Source organism: Talpa europaea (genome assembly GCF_964194135.1).
Source record: "Talpa europaea genome assembly, chromosome: 8".
In the NCBI taxonomy this organism is placed as follows: Eukaryota; Metazoa; Chordata; class Mammalia; order Eulipotyphla; family Talpidae; genus Talpa; species Talpa europaea.
Window position 1 is genome coordinate 100,066,259 of NC_140075.1, and position 21,128 is coordinate 100,087,386.

The window sequence follows — 21,128 nt, forward strand, 5'->3', positions numbered from 1 at the left end:
GGGCTATTCCTTTGTCGCTCCATCTATTCTGTTCAAACGTAACGCGGCTGTCACAGATCCTCTTCAGTTCCACGTGGGAGTAGAGCGTCCTGGAGTGACAAATGTCGCTAGGAGCGCGATGCTGAAGGTATATCCATGTGGTTAATTAAATCACATATTTATGGTTTAAATTCCAATACTAATTAATTAATGTTTTCAAGTTCAGTAAATTTAATAAGCTTACCATCCAACCAAGATGAAATTGTTAAAAACGAATGGAAATAGCAATATTTGCCAGAGATGATTATTAACATAAGTTTGAATGAACCCTTTTGTACAATAATGGAAAATGGTTTATCTTAAATAAATGACGGAAATGGAAATGGATTTGAACTAAAATAAGATAAATTTTAGATTATACTTGAAATTCTCCTCATTTATTAGCAATAATTTCTTTCCATATGTAGTTTTATTTATCCCTTGTGTAGTACTAATATTTCCCCCTCTTAATAGTCAACATTTTATTTTCTTCTCATTTTGTTATTGAGGCAACATTGGTTTACAACACTGCATGGGATTTAGAGGCCTAGGGCCACACCTTCAGGTGCACAGCACACAGCCGCACCTGGGCACCCCATCTTCCACCAAGTCCTCCGTGTCCTTCCCAGTAAGTTAAATGATGTTGGTTTCTTATCAGGACTCTCCATTCTATCAACACTACGACCTAGATCTGAAGGACAAACCTTTGGGAGAAGGAAGCTTTTCAATTTGTCGCAAGTGTGTACACAAAAAGAGTAACCAAGAGTTTGCGGTCAAAATAATCAGCAAAAGGTACGGCCGTTTCTGGTAGTCTCCAGATGTATTCATCCTGCTCAATGAATTCCATTAAGATTTTCATTTTAAAATGAAATTTGTGAATAAAGCTCTTTATCCACAAAATTAGCCAATCAGCTCTTCAGTCAATCCATTGTATTACTAACTAATAAATATTTTCTGATAAAGTAATCCATCTTAGGCACAAATCATAATGTGATATGCTTCTGAGTTTTATGAGAAAACTTTCTTGCAGCAGTGCTATTTAATCAGACTTGCTTAGTGATTTCTGCACCTGTTATTCCTATTAGTTACGTATTCGAAATGCTTCTCTCTGAAATGATGTAGCAATCTACTGGTGGCTTGGAAAGCCAGCTCGTTGTTTCAGTAACTGATTATTACCTCCATGATTATATATTCTTGTTACCAAATTCCCAGGCAAGTAGGGCATCCATTTCTTCATATGATTAGCTCTTTTCTGACTCAGAAGAATCATTTTCTCAAGGGTAATGCATCCCTTGTTCTGGTAGTATGACTCATGACTGACACACACATACCTCTGCACGAAACCATAAATATGATTCTGTGCTTTGCCACTTAGATTCTGAATGCACTCTAAATAAAAACAAAATTAAAGTTAGGGCAGTACTGACATAAAAAACTTGGTGAGAGGTATATGGTTGCTAACTGCCTCATCTTGCAGGATGGAAGCTAATACTCAGAAAGAAATAACAGCTCTGAAGCTCTGTGAAGGACACCCCAATATCGTGAAATTGCATGAAATTTTTCATGATCAGGTATTCCACATTTTTTTCTGTGCATATTAATTCACACATAAGATTATACTTTTTGTCAGTTTGCAGGTACTACTGCGTTAAAGTCAGGGATATGTGACCTGATCCAGCCACTGGAAAGGACAGAGGAAACCCCCACACACACATACCCAGAGCTAGTACCTCCTTCCAGTCCACCCTTCACTCAGAAGAGTCGCGACGCCATGGAAGGAGAACAGAGGGCCAGGAGCCAGCGGCACTGTCGCCAGCTGCATCAGTGCTATTGCCACCCAGTGTGGCTAATCCCATCCACCTCTCAGGACTCAGGATGTTCAGCCTTCCACTTCCCTTTACTTCTAGAGTAGAGTTTAGAGTCTTAGGTACAAGCTAAGGGACAGGTAGGACGCAGAAGGGCAGATACTGCCCTCCATCTTCATCTTCCAGGTGGCATATTCTGCTCAGTCATAGGCCAGGGCATGCTGCCCATTCTGTCCCCAGTCCTGCTAGTCCGCAGGACCTTGACATGTTGCTCCTTCTGTGTTAGGTGTGAGAGGAATGCCATGTGTCAGGCCCTTGTGTCCTCTCCAGCCCCTCCACTGCTACCTTCCATGATAGAAATTGCACCATTACAGTTATCTTTTTTCCCTGGGACTGGGTGGGATGATACAGTCATACGTGAGACTACATGCAAGGCACAAGAGCTAACACCAGTCCTGGGTGTGGTTTGCCCTAACGTCACCAAAGAAGATACTGAGATCCAGAAGGGTCATCAGACTCGGCCAAGGTTCACACAGCAAGACAATGAAAATCTAATAGAAAGAACCTGGTCTCCAATTCTGGGCTCTCTGAACTGTGCTGCTATAGCATCCAGGTCCCAGCGTAAATGTGACCTAGTTCGCTACCACATGGACATTTCCCAGAGGGCTGTGGCCAAGAAGGATACATCCTGGTGAAACCTGGCCTAGTGACTCTCACTGCTGCCATTTATCACTGCATACCTATGTGGCCCAGGTCCTGCAGCAAAGTATTATCTTAGTCGATCCTTCTAGTAACTGTGAGGTGAACCTCATAGAAGTCCCAGCGTCTCCTGGTTACTCAGTGATAATGCTGGGCTCTGAAGCCCAGAAGCAGTCCAACTTCAGGACAAGCTTTTAATTACTTTGCTCTATAACCTTTGGGGAGGCAGAAACACAGCCTGGTTTTCACATCAGATGGTGAGCACCCAAAAACAACCTCATCAGCAGCTTGCTCTTTGGTTCTCCTAGTCCCAAAAGGAGTATCTTTGAAGTCAGGCCTGGGGAGAGCATTGCTCAGTGCTCCTCACTGCCTCGGCTCCTCAGGCTGCTCAACTCCAGGGGAGGGAAGGAGTCCCCTGTGCACTGGAGGAGCTTGAGAAGAGCCTGGCCAGTCTCCTATGGAAGATGACTCTCCTGTCTATCAAGGAATTGCTAGAAGAACTTCCAGCACCCCCTGTGTTTGCAGCTGTGTCCCCAGCTAGATCCCAGCAAAGACATTTGGGATCTGTTTAGGCTGATATCAGATCTGTGGAACTGCATCCCTAATTTTTCATTTGTCACAAGTTAAATTTATTATTTGCTAGTTTTATATTCAAGAGTTATTGCGATATAAATTGTCCATGATACAATCCTGTGTGTACTAGCATAAACATACTGTTATTTTATTTATTTTTTTTTAATGAAACCATCCAATATTTTTCTTTTTCCTTCTGGCTTATTTCACTGAGTATAATCCCTTCCAGCTCCATCCACATTGCTGCGAATGGCTTGAGTTTATCTTTTTTTGATTGCTGAATAGTATTCCATTATTAATATATATGTACCACATCTTCTCGATCCAGTCATCTGTTTTGGGGCATTTGGGTTGTTTCCATAGCTTACCTATTGTAAAATGTGCTGCAATAAACATAGGGGTGCAGGAAGATACTGTTGTTTTAGTGTGCAGGTGTTGATACCTTTGGTGTTTTCCATGATGGCGTCTCAGTTGCCTAGATCATCCTCCAGTCTGCACAGTCTTCTTTCCAACTAACAGAGGAAGGTGACTGAGAGTGAGTCTTTAGCCTGTGACCAAGGCATGTTCCTTTACTCCTCCAGGAGTAGCATAAATAAGAGTACTAGTAGGAATAGGAATAGCTACGCTGTAACAAACTACCACAGATTCAAGCAACACAGAATTGACTATTTTACTGTCTGGTGAGCCAAAGCTAATATCAGTCTCACTGAGGTGAAGTCAAGGTGTTTCCAGGACAGGTTCTTCCTAGAGGCTCTAATGGAGACTGTCCCCTCTCCTGGCCTGTGACCCTTCCATCATCACTCCAGTCTGTTGTGTAGACCCATAGATGGATAATCAGATGCTCTTCCCACCTCTGGCTTCTTAACCACATCTGCAAGGCCTCTGTACCTTCTACAGTACCAGACACAGCTTCTGGGGATTGGGACATGGACATCTTTGGAGGGTCCTGATCCAAGCTGCCATGTGATGTTTTCTCATTGTTGCCTTCATGTCACTGGTAGGGCCCCGAAGTTCATAGCAGTCAGGAACATATCAAGATCATAAGCAGCTGGACTGGCATTCAGATCCAGTTTTGACTTGAAAGCCCTTTTGTTTTTGTATTTGATTTCATCTTTAAAGGTCATTGTCTATACTTGTAGCTGAGCCTCGACCTTGAGCTTTTATGTCTGACATAGAAATTCAAATTAGCTTGATCTCCTGTAACCTGGAACCAGTGTTCTTATTAAAAGTTTCTCCCTTTAAAATTTTCCCAGTATAGCAGGACCATATATATAAGCATTTTTTCTGGATTTTGCTAATTTTTAAGGAACCATTTTATTTTGTTTATTGAGTGTATGTCGGTGCTTTAATATGTTGCACCCGAATCTGATTTGGTGTCTATTGATTTGAATATTCATTTGGTATCTTTTTGATATCTTTTTGAAAACCATTTGTGTTGATTTGAGAACTGAAATAATTCCTTTTGCTTTTCAAAAGCTCTTTTATTAGTTTCTTTATGAAAATGTACACAAAGCATAGTAGATACACAACTTCTTTAATTCTTTAAGATGATGCCATTGGGATCAAAACTAATTGTTTAAAAGCACACACTGTTAGTTGTGGGTATTTTCCAGGGGTAGAGCAAGAACTTTAAAACCAGTCTAATGAGCCCCATCAGGAGCTTCAAAGTGACATCATCAAAAAGTACTTTTTCAGAAGATAGGTTTCATTTTGTAAGGGTGTGTCAGGCCATAGTCCCCCCATAATCCTCCACATCACTTAAAGCAGAGGATTTCATGTTATTATCAGCCCTAAGTCCACTTGAAAAAGAAAGACATGTAAACTTAATAGAGTTGGAAAAGAATTCAAATGAAAGAATTGGTCAAGGAAAGGATATGTAAGGATTTCGCTGCAGCACTTGAAATTTTCCATTACCGAAATAGAATTCTAAAAAAGCCATTATCCTTCCACTCCTCTAAAATACAAAGATGGCTGTTGATTATTTTAGCAAGAGAGTATTTAAATTTGTTGGTGACGGTTAATAGTCAGTGTTTTATGCATTAATAAATTTGGGCTCCTACTCATTGTGGCCCTCTGCAATACCCTGTGTCCTAGCTTCACACATTCCTAGTGATGGAACTTCTCAAGGGGGGAGAGCTGTTCGAGCGCATCAAGAAGAAGAAGCACTTCAGTGAGACGGAGGCCAGCCACATCATGCGCAGGCTCGTGTCGGCCGTGAGCCACATGCACGACGTGGGCGTGGTGCACAGAGACTTGAAGCCCGAGGTACACAGTGGCATGTTCTCACCTGTAATTCAGCCTAGCCTCGTTGTTAAAACCCCCCAAATGTGGAGCTAAATTCTTGGTTGTTTTTTAACCTTTCAGAGCTTTCTGCTAATAGATACTTGCAAATATTATGTTTCTTGGATTTTTCTTTTCTGTTTCAGTCTAAAATTTATTTTCTGTTTTTTGGTTTGGGGTGGTTTTTTTGTTTGTTTTTTGCCAGCTGAGCATCTCAAGGTTTTATTTGTAAGTGTGAGAACCTTTTATGGAAGAAATACTTTATGAAACAGTTGTAGACTAAAAATAGCAGTGGAAATTTCTGTAGCAGAAAATAACAGTGCTTCTGTATGTATACCATATTAGAGGCATTTTTCAAGTAATGTATTTCAAAAGCTTATTTTTCACATTTATAATCAAATTGATTAGTTCATGAATAGGAATGTATGTAATTCTATTCTAAGAATTTAAACGGAAAGAATTGTGGTGGCTTAACTAGTTATTCCATATGTATATGTGCTTTTCTTTGCCCATGTACTATGGTATTTATAGAACTTGTAGCGATACAGAAGTAGCAGCTTTTTATATATTGTTTCAAAAGGTTAGTAAAGGAGGTTGTAACTCTAGAAAGATCCCTTTTTAGCATCCCAAATCTAAAATTCCTCTATTTTAGAAAATCATTCAAATATTAACAAAAATTAAAGCACAAAACCTGGTAATTTATAAAAGGATAACAATGAATCATCTTTTATCATATGCAAAATTATACATATTTCCTCTCTAAAATAGAACTTCATTTTTAATTACCATGTGATTATAATGCATTGTCAAGTATATTTAAATTAATTACTTATTTGGGTTTTTTTTTTAATGTTAGGCCAGAAAGGATCATTTCTCAAAAAGCACCATTGTTGACTTTTATTTAAATACCTGAGGTTTTTTTAATTGAACGCTGCATATTCAAACATAATTTAGGTTCCTAAAGTATTTAAATTTCTGGCTGTGTACTTTCTGTTACTGGTGTTCATATTACTAGTAATCAACCAAAAGTGAATTGTGATTTTATGAACTTGCAACTATGGTAGCTACCCCTCTGCTTCCTTCATCATAATTCTCACTCTCCTACGTAACACCCACTAAAAATATGTGCCCTGTACATTGGAGATTAGCTGCCTGTTTTTAAATGTGAAAGCACAGCACTTCAGTGTTTTCGTGATAGACAAAGAACAAACATGTAATTTTTTTTAATTGAAAAGACTTGTTCCGTGGCTGCATAGAATTCATTTTCATGTGTTTTATTCTCCAATAACTGGCCATCTGTCATCTCATGAGTCTCAAATGGTGCGGAATTGACATTTGACTCCCTCTTTTACTAATACATAGATACTCATCTAGCCTGATCCTTCTTTGTTATAAAGTCTTTCTTTGAAGTAGTCATTTGAGATGAGGAATTGTCAGATTACTTAGGACATTCTTCTGCAGTTACAATCCCAGATCAAAATGTATTTTGGAGAAATGAAAATGTACCTTTGTGCTAACATTTTCATAATAAAATATCTTTCACTTTGACTTTTGAATGGCAGTGTATGTTATTTCCATATTAAAAGTTTAATCCCTTTCCCATTGATATAGCACTTTAAGATCTGTTTATATATCTTTAGGTAGACAGTTTTGTGGCATTCATTTTCTGCATAGGCAAAATCCTGGATTCTAGGTGAGAATCAGATATATTTAGAAGCTGACTGACAGTCTTAGTAGGCGGCTTTGTATTTTTCAAACGGGTTCCCATTCTCTTGAAAGATCAAGAAAAATGATACCAAGTTAGTTTGCAGCAATTTGAGACGAGAAAAGGGGTTTGAATGGTTCCTTTCTCCCACTCGTCAGCCTGCACATCAGCACCTCCTAGAGGTGGGAGAGGAGCAGAGAAGTGAGCTCTGCATCCCCTCCACTTGAAGGTCTGAATCAAGGAAGGCCTTCATCAGTCCTCGCACAGAATAAACTGAAGTCATTTCCAAAGACTTAGCAGGACTGATGAAGACGGGGCCAGGGCATTTCATCTATGCTGTACAGGGAACACCCAGAGGAACCCAGGGTCCCTGCTGAGAGGCTCCCCCAGGCATCTGTTAGAGAACCCTGCCTTTAGCTTCAGTGGTGCCAAAGCCTTACATTTAAATATATCCACATTTTAATTCCTTCATACACACAGGATTATGCACTGTGTAATAGAAATTTTTTTAAAGATTTATTTATGCTTAAAAGAACTGGGGTACAGGCCAGAGGTTTGTGGGGGGGAGTTGAGAGGATTCACCAGAGACAGAGTGGGGAACAGAACAGACAGCCTGAAATACACTGCTAAGGGGAGCAGCAGGCGCGTCAGGAGAGGTCTGACTCTCCTGCTCAGGTAGGTAGCTCCCTGGGTAGGTATCGAACTCATGCTGCAGCCACTGCGAACAGCTTCATAGCTTGTGTCCTAACCCCTCACGCCACCAGGGAGGCCCAGTATGATAAAAATTTTAAGAAACCTTTTCATTTTGTTTTTTGTTTTTGTTTTACTTTCCTCCCATTTTGTTCATTTTTAACTATTGAATGGAACGTTTTGATTTTTTCTTCTTTGTACCAACCTTCTGTGATGGCTTTTATTTTGGTTAGAATAATATTAATCAAATAAATGACGTTTCAGAGATGGGGAATAAGTTAATGAACAGAAAGGCATAACAGATTGTGTTAGGTAGTATAAAGGCAATAGAAACCAGATATACTTACTGTGGCTACTGGCTTGATGTACTAATAAAAATTATGTTTTGTGCATCAATACAGTTAACATTCATTAAGCATGTGATAAATATGAAATTAGTACTCAGTAAAGCCTTAGTGATTAAAAAATCTTGATGGATGGAGGATTCAAAATAACAGTGTTTTCTGAATAATTATATGATAAATGTTTGAGTGTTAACTGTTTTGGAGAAAATATTCCTGAAATGTAGTGCATGTTTCTATGTCTTATTTAATAGTCTATCCTAGATCTCCTGTAACTATTTTTTTTATGATTTCATTCAGCCAGCAAATATTTACCAAAGAACCTATGACATGACTGCATCAGGCCCTGGGTATAGAGTCTTGAATAAGATAATCACAGGCCCTGCCCCTATGGAATTATGGACTGTGGGGATGAAGACAGTGAGCCAATAGTGCAAAAGTGTTAAGTCCCAGGAAGGAAAGGACCAGAAAGGAAAGCAAATGATGCTAGAAAATATAAGACTTTGTAACTCCAGTTTGGTGGGATAGTTAGGTTGGCATCTCTGAATGAACAGTGGGTACACATGAGCCAGTTAGAAAGGAGGTTGGCAGAGGAAGCAAAGACAAGTGCAGAAGAGGGAAAAGCGTGGACCGAGGGCCTGGCCTTCACAGAGGCACAGTGCAGTTGACAAATGGTCCACATTACTTTGTGAAATGGAGAATTTATAAAACTAAAATAATACAAAGAAAGAATAAGGCTGGGGCATGACCATTCACAGACCACCTGCTCTCAGACTCTCCTCTGCCCACGAATCCAGTGTCAATTAGCAGGTCGATAGTGTCCCCTCAGTGCCTGTCCCAGCTCCTGAGATATTTTAAGGAGAAACTAAAATAAGTGTTTGCATCTTGCAGAATTTATTGTTCACTGATGAAAATGACAATTTGGAAATTAAAGTCATCGATTTTGGGTTTGCACGGTTAAAGCCACCTGATAACCAGCCCCTGAAGACACCTTGCTTCACGCTCCATTACGCTGCCCCGGAGCTGTTGAACCACAACGGCTATGATGAGTCCTGCGACCTCTGGAGCCTGGGCGTCATCTTGGTGAGTTCACGTCCATGGGGCCATGAGACCAGCCACTTGATCTCCCCCGTTCCTACTTCTCTCTGCTATTTTCCTTAAGTTTGTATAAAATCTGGCAAATTGGTTTCTTTTCTGTAAAACCAGCTCAAGGCCAGACCAAAACTATTTTCTTCTCTTAAAACTTAACATTGGAGAAATGTAGGACTTTTTATTTTAGTTTATTTGCAGCTACTTAAGGCAGCTGTGTTTTATATGAATAAGAGATACATATTTTCAAAAGATACTTATGTGTTAGATACTTTGTGAACCTAGCTAAATGACATTAGTAGAAAAACATTTAAAAATACCCTGTGAGATATTCAGACTGAAAACATAGCTAAAGAATGTCATTTAGGCTAAGTTAAAAAATTAATAGATAAAAGGAGAGCTATTTGTAGTAACTTATAGTAACCACGGAGGCATGCTTCTCACAAAATGTCCTTGGTTGCCGTGATCAGAAACAGAACATGAAGCTAGAAAAATCTCAGCATGTTTCTTCTCAAAATAGCTTTACTTTTTCTGCATATAATTTGTAATGCATAATCTTAGGAAGAAAATTTCAGACAATACAGAAAGATACAAGGAACAAAGGGAAATATCTTGTCTTCACCTCATACAGAGATGATACTTGTGTAAGCTCTCACCTATCGCTCCCTCACACCCCTGCCCCCAAGACATTCTGTATACTTTATATTTTACAGGTTTTTCTATACATGTGTGTATGTATTTGGATTTTTAAACAAATTAGATTATATTACACATGTGGTTTGATTCTCCAATGTTTATTCAACCATTTCATTACTAATAAATTAGCAGTATTACCAGATTTTCACTAATTTTAAGCTATATACAATTATATGTGTGTGTGTGTGCGTGTGTGTGTGTATGCTCGGATTTGTCTCGTTCCTTAGAATAGATTCCCTGGAAAGGATATACACAGCTTTATTTTGACATACATGCCTAGATTTCCTTCCAGAAGTTTTACCAGATCATGCTCTTGTGATTGGATACTGTCAATTTCACTCTTCACTTATATCCCCTGGTTATTTATCATTTGCATGCATTTCTTTGATAAATATTCCATCTTTCCATGTATTTGGACATTTTTATTTTCTCTTCTATGAATTGCCATTATGAGCTTTGCCCATTTTCCTGTGTGGAATTTTCTTACTAAACGTTAAAGCTTTATTAAGGATTTTAATCTTTTTGTCTGACACTAATATTAGCAACATTATTTCTGATTTGGCATTTGCTTGAAGACCTTGTTTTCAGTAATAGGGGTTTGAATTTTGTTTTTATAAGGATTAGATAAAAACTTTTCCTATGGAGTAAGTTGTGCTGGTCTTTTCCTTTCTGTTATCTGGCTTTGATGTCAGATTGTCATTCCACTCTTACCCCATCCCAAAATTATAAAAATATTCTCCTAAGCTTTGCTCTAGAATTATATTTTATTTTTATACATAAATCTGCACTCCATCTGGGAGCTATTTTGGGGTTGATTTGTTTTCCCCCAATGGCTAGCCAGTTGTCCCCGCAGGATGGCTATTACTTTAAATTTAAGCTTTATGATTTTCATTTTAGAAATTTTGAGTCTTCATTTATAATTTCGAAACTAAAAGTACATATTTATGAATCGGATTTTTTAAATAAAAGTAACTAACTTCTATAACTCTGAGAGTTTGTTTAAAGACTTAAACTGATTACATCTTTATTAGTAGAATTCACTTAAAAAAATTGTCTACATAGAAAAGAGCTTATCATTTTTAGTAATAATATAAGCTAGTCTCTTATAAAAGAGTCCTTATTTTAAATATAAACCAATTATAACTATCATGCCATTTAAGGTTTTAAAAGACAGTCTTAACTACACAGACAGGTATTTTAGAGCCTGGACCTGTTACATCTATGGAAATGACTGTGTTATGGCAAGCCTTATGTACATTATATTTAAAATATTTCATTGTCCAATTTTTGAGAAAAGTGAGGTACAAAGAACAGGTTAAATGATACAGCAAAAGGAGAATCACTACATCCAGGGTATGAAATGTTCCATAGAACCAGCAACCCAATTTCTCCAGCAAATAAAGTTTAAGAAAACATAGGCTGGGAACCTATGGACTAAGAGATGCTTAAGAAACATTGTTTAATGTCTATATGCTTTGTAACTTGTGATTCAAGCAAATCTGATTTCAACTCTAGTAGTAAATCATTTGGATATGATTGTGTGGTTGGGGTGTGTGTGTGTGTGTGTACATACACAATGTCTATAGCACAATTGGGGGGATTTGAATATTGGTTGGCTATTCAGTGATACAAAGGAAGTACTGCTTTTTTTTAGGTATGATAGTGCAACTATGGTTTTAAAAAAAATCCTTACCTTTTAGAAATAATGAAATACACTTAAAAATCAAAGTTAATACCTGCACTAAAGTCAGGTGAAAAGAGAGCTTCACAGACTTTTCCACATAAGTGACTGCCTAACTCCAAAGGATTTATATACAACGCCTGAGTTACCCCATAGAAGACACAAAATTTATTTATGGTATCCCAATATGTCTTAGAAATTTATGAACCTTTTGCATATTGCCTATAGTAACAAAAATGTGGATATTTTAATATGAAAATAATTTATGTTACCCCCATTAAATAAAACAAATGCCCCGGAAGATGCATTATGTGGTATCCTGTGGCTTTGATTACAGCCTAGCCTAACTCATGTTTGTCAGTCCCTGGGTGTTAATTACACAGTGTCTGCTCAGCACCGCCATGCACAGACTGGGGGCTTAAACAATAGGATTTTTTTTTTTTCTTACACTTCTGGGGCTGGGAAATCCAATATGAAGGTGTCAGTAGGGGCGGGGCCTGGTGAGAGCTTTCTCCTTAGGTTGCAAACAGGGTCTGCTGCCCCTGTCTGCTGCCCCTTGACCTCCTATGGCCTTTCTTCAGTGCAAGTGTTTGGAGAGATTGAGCAAGCTCTATGGTGTAGCTTTTTGTTTGTTTTTTGAGGGGGCACTAAGCCTATTAGATTAGGCTCCTACCTTTATGACCTCACTTAACTTTACTTACCTCCTTAATGGCCCATCTCCAAATGCAGTCACAGGGTGGGGATGGGGTGAAATGGGGGGGGGGGTGGGTGTTGGGTGTTCAACATAATAATTTTCAGGCCCTATAAGCATTCAATCCATAATATACAGCATGTAGGAAATGCAGGATAGTATTATAAGCCACCTCACAAGCATGTATAAAATACCCGGCGGAGGGATATATTCCATTTAAAACCTATTTCTTCCACATTTTATTTAGGGACCTTATTTCTTTACTTTTTTCCCAAAATTTTATTTTTTAAATTTTAGATCTAGAGAAAATTTGAAAGCATAATGCTATGAACATCTAACATTTCACCACATTTGCTTTTTCTCTCTGATTCTCTTTTGGGTACACAATCTCCATAAGTGTGTGTATATATGTGTACACACACACTCACATAAAACACACATTTATGAACACAGGCATATATAGATACATGTGCATATATTTTATCTAGTTAGGTAGTTTTGATGCACCATTTGCAAACAGTTTGCAGATACAAAATTATTCTTAACAGAAGTTGATTCCTAAATGATGAACTAAAATGATAAGATCTTAGAGTTAAGAAAGGCTAAACTTTGTTTAATTCTACATCTTCCAGCAAAGAGATCTTATTTTCACAGTCCCTGATCACCAGTCTCTTTAAATATTGCCAAAGATTTAGAATGAGTTTTCACACCCAACAGCCTGTTGCATTATTGCACATCAGAAGGTGAGAAAACTGTGCTTTAAAGGTTACTTCTATTGTGCCACATAAGTATCTGTTAGGAAGTTGGGTAAGATAAAGAAGTGGAGGGCCTCCCTGGTGGTGCAGGGGGTTAAGACACAACCTATGATGCTATCCATAGCCTCTGCAGCATGAATTCGATCCCCCGGCCAGCCAGGGAGCAACCCACATGGCACAGCAGACCTCTCCTGCCTCACCCGCTGCTCCCCTCAGCAGTGTACTTTTGTCAGTCTGCCTGTTCTGTTCCCCATTCTGTCTCTGGTGAATCCTCTCACCCCCCACACCTCTGGCCTGTACCCCAGCTCTTGTATGCATAAATAAATAAATCTTTAAAAAAAAAAAAAAAAAGGTGGCGCTTAATTGGGGAAAAATGTTGGCAGTTATCTACTGGAAATACCCGGAACAAATCACCCAGCACTTCCAATTTTGGGAATATACCCAACAGAAATGTGTATTTTTATGCCCCAAAAGACATTTACAAGAAGATCACGAGCAGCTTGTTTCAAACTGGAAATAAGTGAAAGGTTCATCAGCAATATAAAAATTTTTCTAGTCTGGTTCCCCAGAAAGCAGAATCTCAAGCTGAACCTTATGTTTATCCTGTTCCTAAGGAGAATAATCCCAGGGAACAGGAGCAGCTGAGGCAAGAGGGAGAGCAGAGTGTTCCCTGGGCCCTTTGCTCCACTGTGGTTATCCAAGCTGACCTTGAGCTCATGGTACCAAACTTATAAGCAAGCAGACACATATGTTGCAGGCAGGAAACGGGAATGTGTGAGTCATGCACCCGTAGAATCCAGATACGGGCATCTAGAAACTCCCAGTCTCCACACTATAGTTCTTATTCTTCTCAGGCACCATTTTCTGTCTCAGAAAGTAAGAATTCATCTCCAAACTTCCTAGTCTCTGGTGACATGAGAGGTGTCAGTTTCATTTCTCTGGCTGGCTCTTCTTGCATTGTTCATCCTTGCTTGGGTTTTGTTGACTGCTGTTTGATGGCTTCCTCTTGGTTTTCCTTCCTATGTTGCTTTTATGATCTTGTCTGGGAATTTCCATCTCTTCTGAGAGCCATGGTGTCAGAGCCACTTGGCCATCTTGCCATCACAAGGGGGGAGCCCACTTACAGACAGATGGCCAGAAAAGAGAAATGGCAGCCTCCTTCTGGATCACTGTACGTGTCCCTGCAGCTCCCTACCTCTTTTGGGGCTGTTAAAGAAACAGACTCTCTCTCTTTTGCATCCATTCCTAATTAGCTGCTTTTCGTGACACTGCTACCCACTCCTCATATGGGGGTTCTCAGTGGCTTCATTAACATCAGCCAGACCCCCACCATTTACATTCACTTTCCATCTCCACACACCAGGATCTCAGTAAGCAGAGAGAAATCCCTCCAAGTAGTTAGAATCACTTTCCAGAAATCAGTCTCTGCTATAAAGACAAACCTTAGCTTTTTAGTTTTCCTGTTGGCTTTTAAAGGGCGAATAAACTTTAATATACATTTCAAATACATGATTAAGATAAAACAGTCATGGAGATAAAGATAAAAGATAAAAGTCATGGAGACTGATAAAACAGCTATGGAGAATTCGTTATATTTAGCACAACAATTAAAATGGGGATAATTACAAACAAAATAGGAAGTCCTAAATAAAAAAAAAAATTCTTATTCCTTAACCATAGTTAATGTCCTAGGGGAGGGTGCATGAATTGGATAGGAAAAGTAATTATAAAGGCTTCTTCTCTCTCAAATTTCTGTTGACATCAATACCATCTTTTCTGAAGCCATTGGATTACTCCTTTCTCTTTTCTTGTTCTTTGAATGTAGTTATAAAAGCCATTTTAAATCATGATGTAATAAATGTCTCACTTTATTTACCAGCCTTTGAACCCTGGTAGTGGCCTCAGCAACAGATGTAACATAATCCTTTAAACCCATGAAGCTAGTTGAATAATTGGTAAATCATGTATAGGATGATGGCTGGGTGTCTTGGACCATGGTTTTGACTCATGCTGTTTTGTTTCTTTCTTTGCTTATCAGTATACCATGTTGTCAGGGCAAGTTCCATTCCAGTCTCATGATAAAAGTTTGACATGTACCAGTGCGGTGGAAATCATGAAGAAAATCAAAAAGGGTGATTTCTCCTTTGAAGGAGAAGCCTGGAAAAATGTATCTCAAGAGGCTAAAGATTTGATCCAAGGTAAGAATGTAACAAAATTTTATATTTATGTGTTTTGTGAGTCATGTGGAATTGTACCATCACATACATGTTCATCACTTGAGGAATCCCTGTGTGTTCTCAGACATTGCCATACTCCTCTCTTCACCCTGTTTTCTTATCAGAGCATTCTCCTTAGAAATCTTACCACATTTAGAGTCAACAAGCACTTGGATCCTCTCATTCTAATACCTCCCAAATAAACCTCTGCTTTTTTACTATTCTTCCCCAATCCTTTTTTTGCTCCCATCTCCTTTTTTTGCTCTGCCCAAAAGCCAGGTCACCAAAGAAACCTGGGCACCATCATAGATAACTGCGCCCTTCTGGCCTCCCTCAGCCAGGACTCAGTCCAGCAGGTCCAGCCCCCCTGACCCCCTACTCCTCATTCACACAGTGGTCACCTTAGTTCTCACCGTCTCTCTCCTAAAATCCTGTGGCATTCTTTTAACACATCTCACTTGCTCTGACTTTGCCTGTCTGTTGGTCATAGAGTGACATTCCTAACATCTACCATCATCCTTCTTTTCTGTTAAAAATCCGTTAAAACAAGAAGACTCCCCTGTACCCCCTCTATACCAAATGGGAGAAAATGCACATCATACATCTGACAGGGGCTAGTATCCAAGAGCTACAAAGAACTCTCACAACTCAGCAAAAAGAAAACAAACCAAACAAAAAGTGGGCAGATGAGTCAAACACACACTTTTCCAAAGAAGACATACAGATGGGCAGAGGCAGGTGAAATAAATGCTCATCATCACTTAGCATCAAGGAAATGCAAAATACAACAATGAAATGCCTCATGTGTATATGATCCAATATTTCTACTCCTAGGCATCTAGACAAATAATGCAAAAACACTCATTCAAAGGGATATCTATTTACAGTACTATTTACAGTAGCCAAGTTATGGAAATAACATTCATGTCCATAAAAGATAAGTGGATACGGAAGATATGATATATTTACATAATGGAATACTACTTGGCTGTAAAAAGAGATGAAATCTTACCATATTTGATACCCTGGAGATTGAGATTTACGTCTGAGGTTGATTTTGAACTGTGCTTGTAATGACAAATGATAAAATAAAAATACCTTACTCCCACAGGACTCCTCACAGTTGATCCAAATAAAAGACTTAAAATGTCTGGCTTGAGATACAATGAATGGCTTCAAGATGGCAGTCAGCTGTCCTCAAATCCCCTGATGACCCCTGACATCCTGGGATCTTCAGGAGCTGCTGTGCATACCTGTGTGAAGGCAACCTTCCACGTAAGTCCCTGCTGTGCTTGTGGAGGGCGGTTTGAAAGGAATCAGATGCTCTTACTCTATGAGCTCAGAGACATATTCATAGTAATGCATTTTCAATAATGTGTTCTTTTCATTTTAGGTATGTTTTTATAATCCCTTCCTACTATAAATATATTTATAAACAGAAAGTACATTGGGAACCAGAATTACTGCTCACCCACAAAATATTTATTTGGCATTTAGAATGAGTCTGTGGGATGAGGCAGTCGTCTGATATTTGAATAGCTGAACATTTTCAGTAGGTAATAAAAACAATGCATAATGTTAGAACTTTTTTTCTCTCAAATGAGCTAAATCCTTTTCTTTAGAAACTATAAATAAACATTAGAAACTAAGGCACATGTGAAAGTCCAGTCAACAGCTGTTTTGTGCTTGGTGCGTTCTAGAGACTGAAGGGTAAGAAGTTAATTGATACTGAGTATGGATTATAGATTTGAAAGACAGAGACAGTGAAACAGTAACTGTTAATGCACATTTGGGCCAAGCAAATATAATGTATTAAGGTGGTTATATAAGACATTGATGAATTCAAGAGAAATAAAATGCCCCCTGAAGGCGTTCTTTGTAGAAAGGAGAAGGAATAGCAGTTTCTTCTTCAACTTCAGAAATGAATTAAAACATTAGTGAATGAAGGCCTCCCCTGGTGGCGCAGTGGTTGAGCGCTGGGCTGCGAAGCTGTCTGCGGCCTCTGCAGCATGGGTTTGATCCTGGCCGGCCAGCCGGCGAGAATCCCACATTTTAATTAAAAAAAAAAATTAGTGAATGAGATCAGTTGCTGGGTAAAGAGACGAGCTGCAAGAAGAGCTCTGTCTTGTACCTGCAGGAGCGATCCAGAGTTTCTCAGGGACTTCTGGTGCAAGGCTTTCAGGAGCAGCCCCAACCAAACCTGAGGATGAGAAAAGTTAAGTGAGGCTGCTGTGAGGAGAAGCCAGGCAGGGGTCTGCAGAGTGAGGCTGCCTTGTCCATCTTGTGTCCGAGATCCACCCAGATTGCACTGAGTTGGAAGCCCAGAGTAAGGACCATGGTGGATTCCCTTTGCAGTCAGAATTTAAATCTCAGGCACCAAACTCGTCAAAGTATTCCTGGGAGTTTGGGGCTGAGGGCCAGGAAATCCACAGTGGATTTTCCCCAGGAATTTCTAGTCAGTGTTTCTTTACTGAGCATTAGCACTACCTGCTTCCAAGATTTACAGAGTCATGACTCCTGGGCAGCACAGTTGGTTTGATGTAAACAGAGACCTTAGAAATCTTCCCCATGAACTTATGGACCTGCCAGCAGGTTTGGGGTCCCCGGACAACTTGGAGCTGTGTTTGCCAAATGACTGTTATCTTCTCCTCTAAGTCGTAACTGCCAAGAAAACCGCAATCCTTTTACCTTCACGGGGGTTCCCTTTTCTCTCCCCTAGGCCTTTAACAAATACAAGAGAGAAGGGTTTTGCCTTCAGAATGTCGACAAGGCCCCTCTGGCTAAGAGAAGGAAAATGAAGAAGACCAGCACCAGCACGGAGACCCGCAGCAGCTCAAGCGAGAGTTCTCATTCTTCCTCCTCTCATTCTCATGGTAAAACCACACCAACAAAGACCCTGCAGCCCAGCAACCCCGCGGACAGCAATAACCCAGAGACCCTCTTCCAGTTCTCAGACTGAGCAGCGGAGCCAGGGCAGGGAAGTCACCGCTGCACCTCACGCGCCCTCAGCACACACCCGAGCCAGGTTTCTGTGCTTCTAAAAACCTGTCACGTGGCCTCATTGGAATCTGCGTCTTAGGGAATTTTTTCAGGAAAACCCAGTTGATTGTCCTTGTCCAAAAGCACTGGCCCGAGAACATTACTGTGAAAGGAGTACACGGCCTGTTGAGTGACCCAGCGTGAGGCCACTGGGACTGTCCTCGCCAGAGCAAAGTGTCTGTGAGTGTAATTCCAGGCTGATAAGAATTGAGCTGCTTGCAAAAGAAGTCACAGGTGTTTCAACCATTTACCAGGCAGAGGTGGCCCGTGCTTTGAGGATACCTCTTGCTTCCTTGTGGACAATGTGGGTTTTGAAGAGATTTGCACTCGTTGATAAGAGATTTATCAGAGAAAAAGGTCTTGACTGTTTTCAAAAGATTCTGTAATCAATTTTATGTGTGGCATATACCTATTTCTTGAGAGAGGATTTTAACTTATTGTTTCTATTTTATGGTTACATATGATGATAACCTGCTATTATTAATCTTTTTCTAAAAAGTGAAAAAAAATGTGTAAGAATGTAAGTTCCCACGCTCTATATTTGGGATGCGTCTGAGATGCATGCTAAGCTACGTACGTTTTTAATTTTTGCACTGCTCTTTCCCGGTAATTGTTTTAATGGTTATTGCAAAATACTGAGGTACATGTCTCTGTTTTGAGTAACATTGCACTTTATAAAAGAATATGAATAAAGCAAAATATTTTATAAAGTGCGCTGTTTAAAGCATACGTACTGTATTTTTGCCACTTTTCCCATGATCTACTTTTAAAGTGTCCTCACATCCCCCATTGTGCTTTCTTTGATGCAACGAGTAGAACAGGCCGCATTCTAGAGCTTACCATCAGCCATTTAGGCGACATGTGAGCAAAACCCAAAGGGAAATTGGATTAACACTGTGCTTCATATTTGTACACTGTGTTGTGCTACAGGGAGGCTCGTCCTCCTGTAGTCGGATATTATGTACATAATATTTTAGAATCATAGCTATGACTTGTTTTGAAACTTTTTTGTTAACTTTTAAATCCAGAAGGCATATTTTATAAACTTACGCAGAGCACTTTTATTGCTCAAAAGTTCTGAGTTCAAACAGAAAAACAAGTGCTACATGATGAGGACATTTCACTGAAAGATTGCTGCATTTTAAACCATGATTGATTCTTTCCCTATGCAAAAAAAAAAAAAGTGATAAAATTTGTCTGTTGCATTTTCTTTTAAAGCCATCACATGAAATGTCAGGACTGAGAAAAGTGATCTTCGCTATGTTTACAGGAATTGTGCGTATAAAAGATAATGCCCAACATGTTTATTTTGTAGTTCTAGTTAATGATGACTTCTTGAGCATTAGTTTGGAATTGGGGCATGATATTTATTTATTCTTTCTTGAGATACTAGCAGCATTAATTTCAACCAATTATGAATACTAAAAAATATTGCACTCTATGTAATAGTAGCATATTTATTACTGAATCAATGTATATATTAATAGCACAGGCAACAAAAACGGCAAATATTAAAATATTTTCAAAGTATTGTATTATCCTGTTCACATTTTTGTCCACCAATGGTGATTGGGGATAACTTTTTATACTTTTCCATGGCCAGCAGGGCTTTGTAGTTATCATTGAGCCAATGAAGGTTTTATATCCTAACTTTCAGTATTCCTGGTAATAATGATGAAAGATCTTAGATGAATCATTGCCAAACTGTCACTGATTCACAAAATGTGATTCCATCTGTCACAGTTATAACAGTCAAGGAAATACCCATTTAAATCTGTGGTTTTGTTAAATGTATTTGGAAATGTAGAAGTTAATTCATCAAATCATTTCTGTAACTGTGTATCCTGGTAGAAAATGCCATCGTGAGTACAAACTAAAGGGACTTAGTGGCTAGTAAAGGGACGGTCAGTGTGCCCTTGTGCCCAATGGTGTCACTGACTTGTGGCAAATATTGGAAACTGATGGGTTGCCTTTATTTTCTCTGCCTCCTCTTCTGGGGAACTAGACAGAAAATGAAATGAGTAGAAAGCTAGGAGAGGAAGGAAAGAGAAGGCTAATCTGGCAACTGTGGAGCCTCCCTAAATGATCTCATATGGGCTTTTGAGCTCAAAACATGCACAGAGAGATGCCTTTTGTCAAATATCTTCACCCTCACCCTACTTACAAATACCAGAAAGACTATGTTTAATGCTAAGTTTGTAGCAGTTAAGTTGTCATCAGGCCCTGGGTGGGCATTGGATTGCACCTTCAAATACAAAGCTTTCATTTAATCACATCAAAAATAAACTAAAGCATATTTGATATGAAATTGGTAAATGAAAGGACTTTCTTTGCATTAGGAATAAAGTAGAAGTAGATCTAAGAAAATAAATATATAAATGAAATTCTCTTGAAAACATAAATTTTGCAGTTTGAACCAAATCACCCTTTCCTTTCTCCCCATATTTTTATTGTATATAGTTTTCATACCATCATAAACCCCAATTCATAGACTATATATTGTGTAGGTACATATGACTAAATGAGAGACAATAAAAAAGGAAGGAAGCAGAGGGAAGGAATTCTAACAGACAGTTTCTACTAATTACTATTCCAGGCAGATCCTATGGCTAAATGAGTTAAATTAGCTATTTTGAAATTCATTAATCCTTCCAAACCTCTATAAAATAATAAACCACTGGACCACTGGAACAGAAAATCAAATCTCCTGAGTTCATTTTTCCATGCTTGTCTATCTTGAATTTGCAGATTCATTTACCCATGAGAAACTGCCTCTTAATTTTTTTATGTTACTTCTGATTTCTTAAATAAGCAAATGACTTTCTAAAATAGAAGGTAAATTACCTTGAA

General features: G+C 38.9%; 1 protein-coding gene across 7 annotated transcripts in view; it reads left to right on the forward strand.

Moving 5' to 3' along the window:
- RPS6KA5 (ribosomal protein S6 kinase A5) overlaps positions 1–18,198 on the forward strand; it is a gene marked incomplete at both ends in the record, with an annotated part of 135,749 nt that extends 117,551 nt beyond the window's left edge. For 6 of the 7 annotated variants that reach the window (XM_084240583.1, XM_084240581.1, XM_084240579.1 and 3 more), the window contains 8 exons: positions 2–127; positions 677–810; positions 1,496–1,589; positions 5,190–5,360; positions 9,003–9,194; positions 15,062–15,221; positions 16,351–16,514; positions 17,959–18,198. In XM_084240583.1, the coding sequence (XP_084096709.1) occupies positions 2–127; positions 677–810; positions 1,496–1,589; positions 5,190–5,360; positions 9,003–9,194; positions 15,062–15,221; positions 16,351–16,514; positions 17,959–18,198 (1,281 nt within the window). The remainder of the gene's footprint in view (position 1; positions 128–676; positions 811–1,495; positions 1,590–5,189; positions 5,361–9,002; positions 9,195–15,061; positions 15,222–16,350; positions 16,515–17,958) is intronic. The other variant, XM_084240578.1, reaches the window with a different exon arrangement.
- Between the last annotated feature and the right edge of the window lie 2,930 nt (positions 18,199–21,128).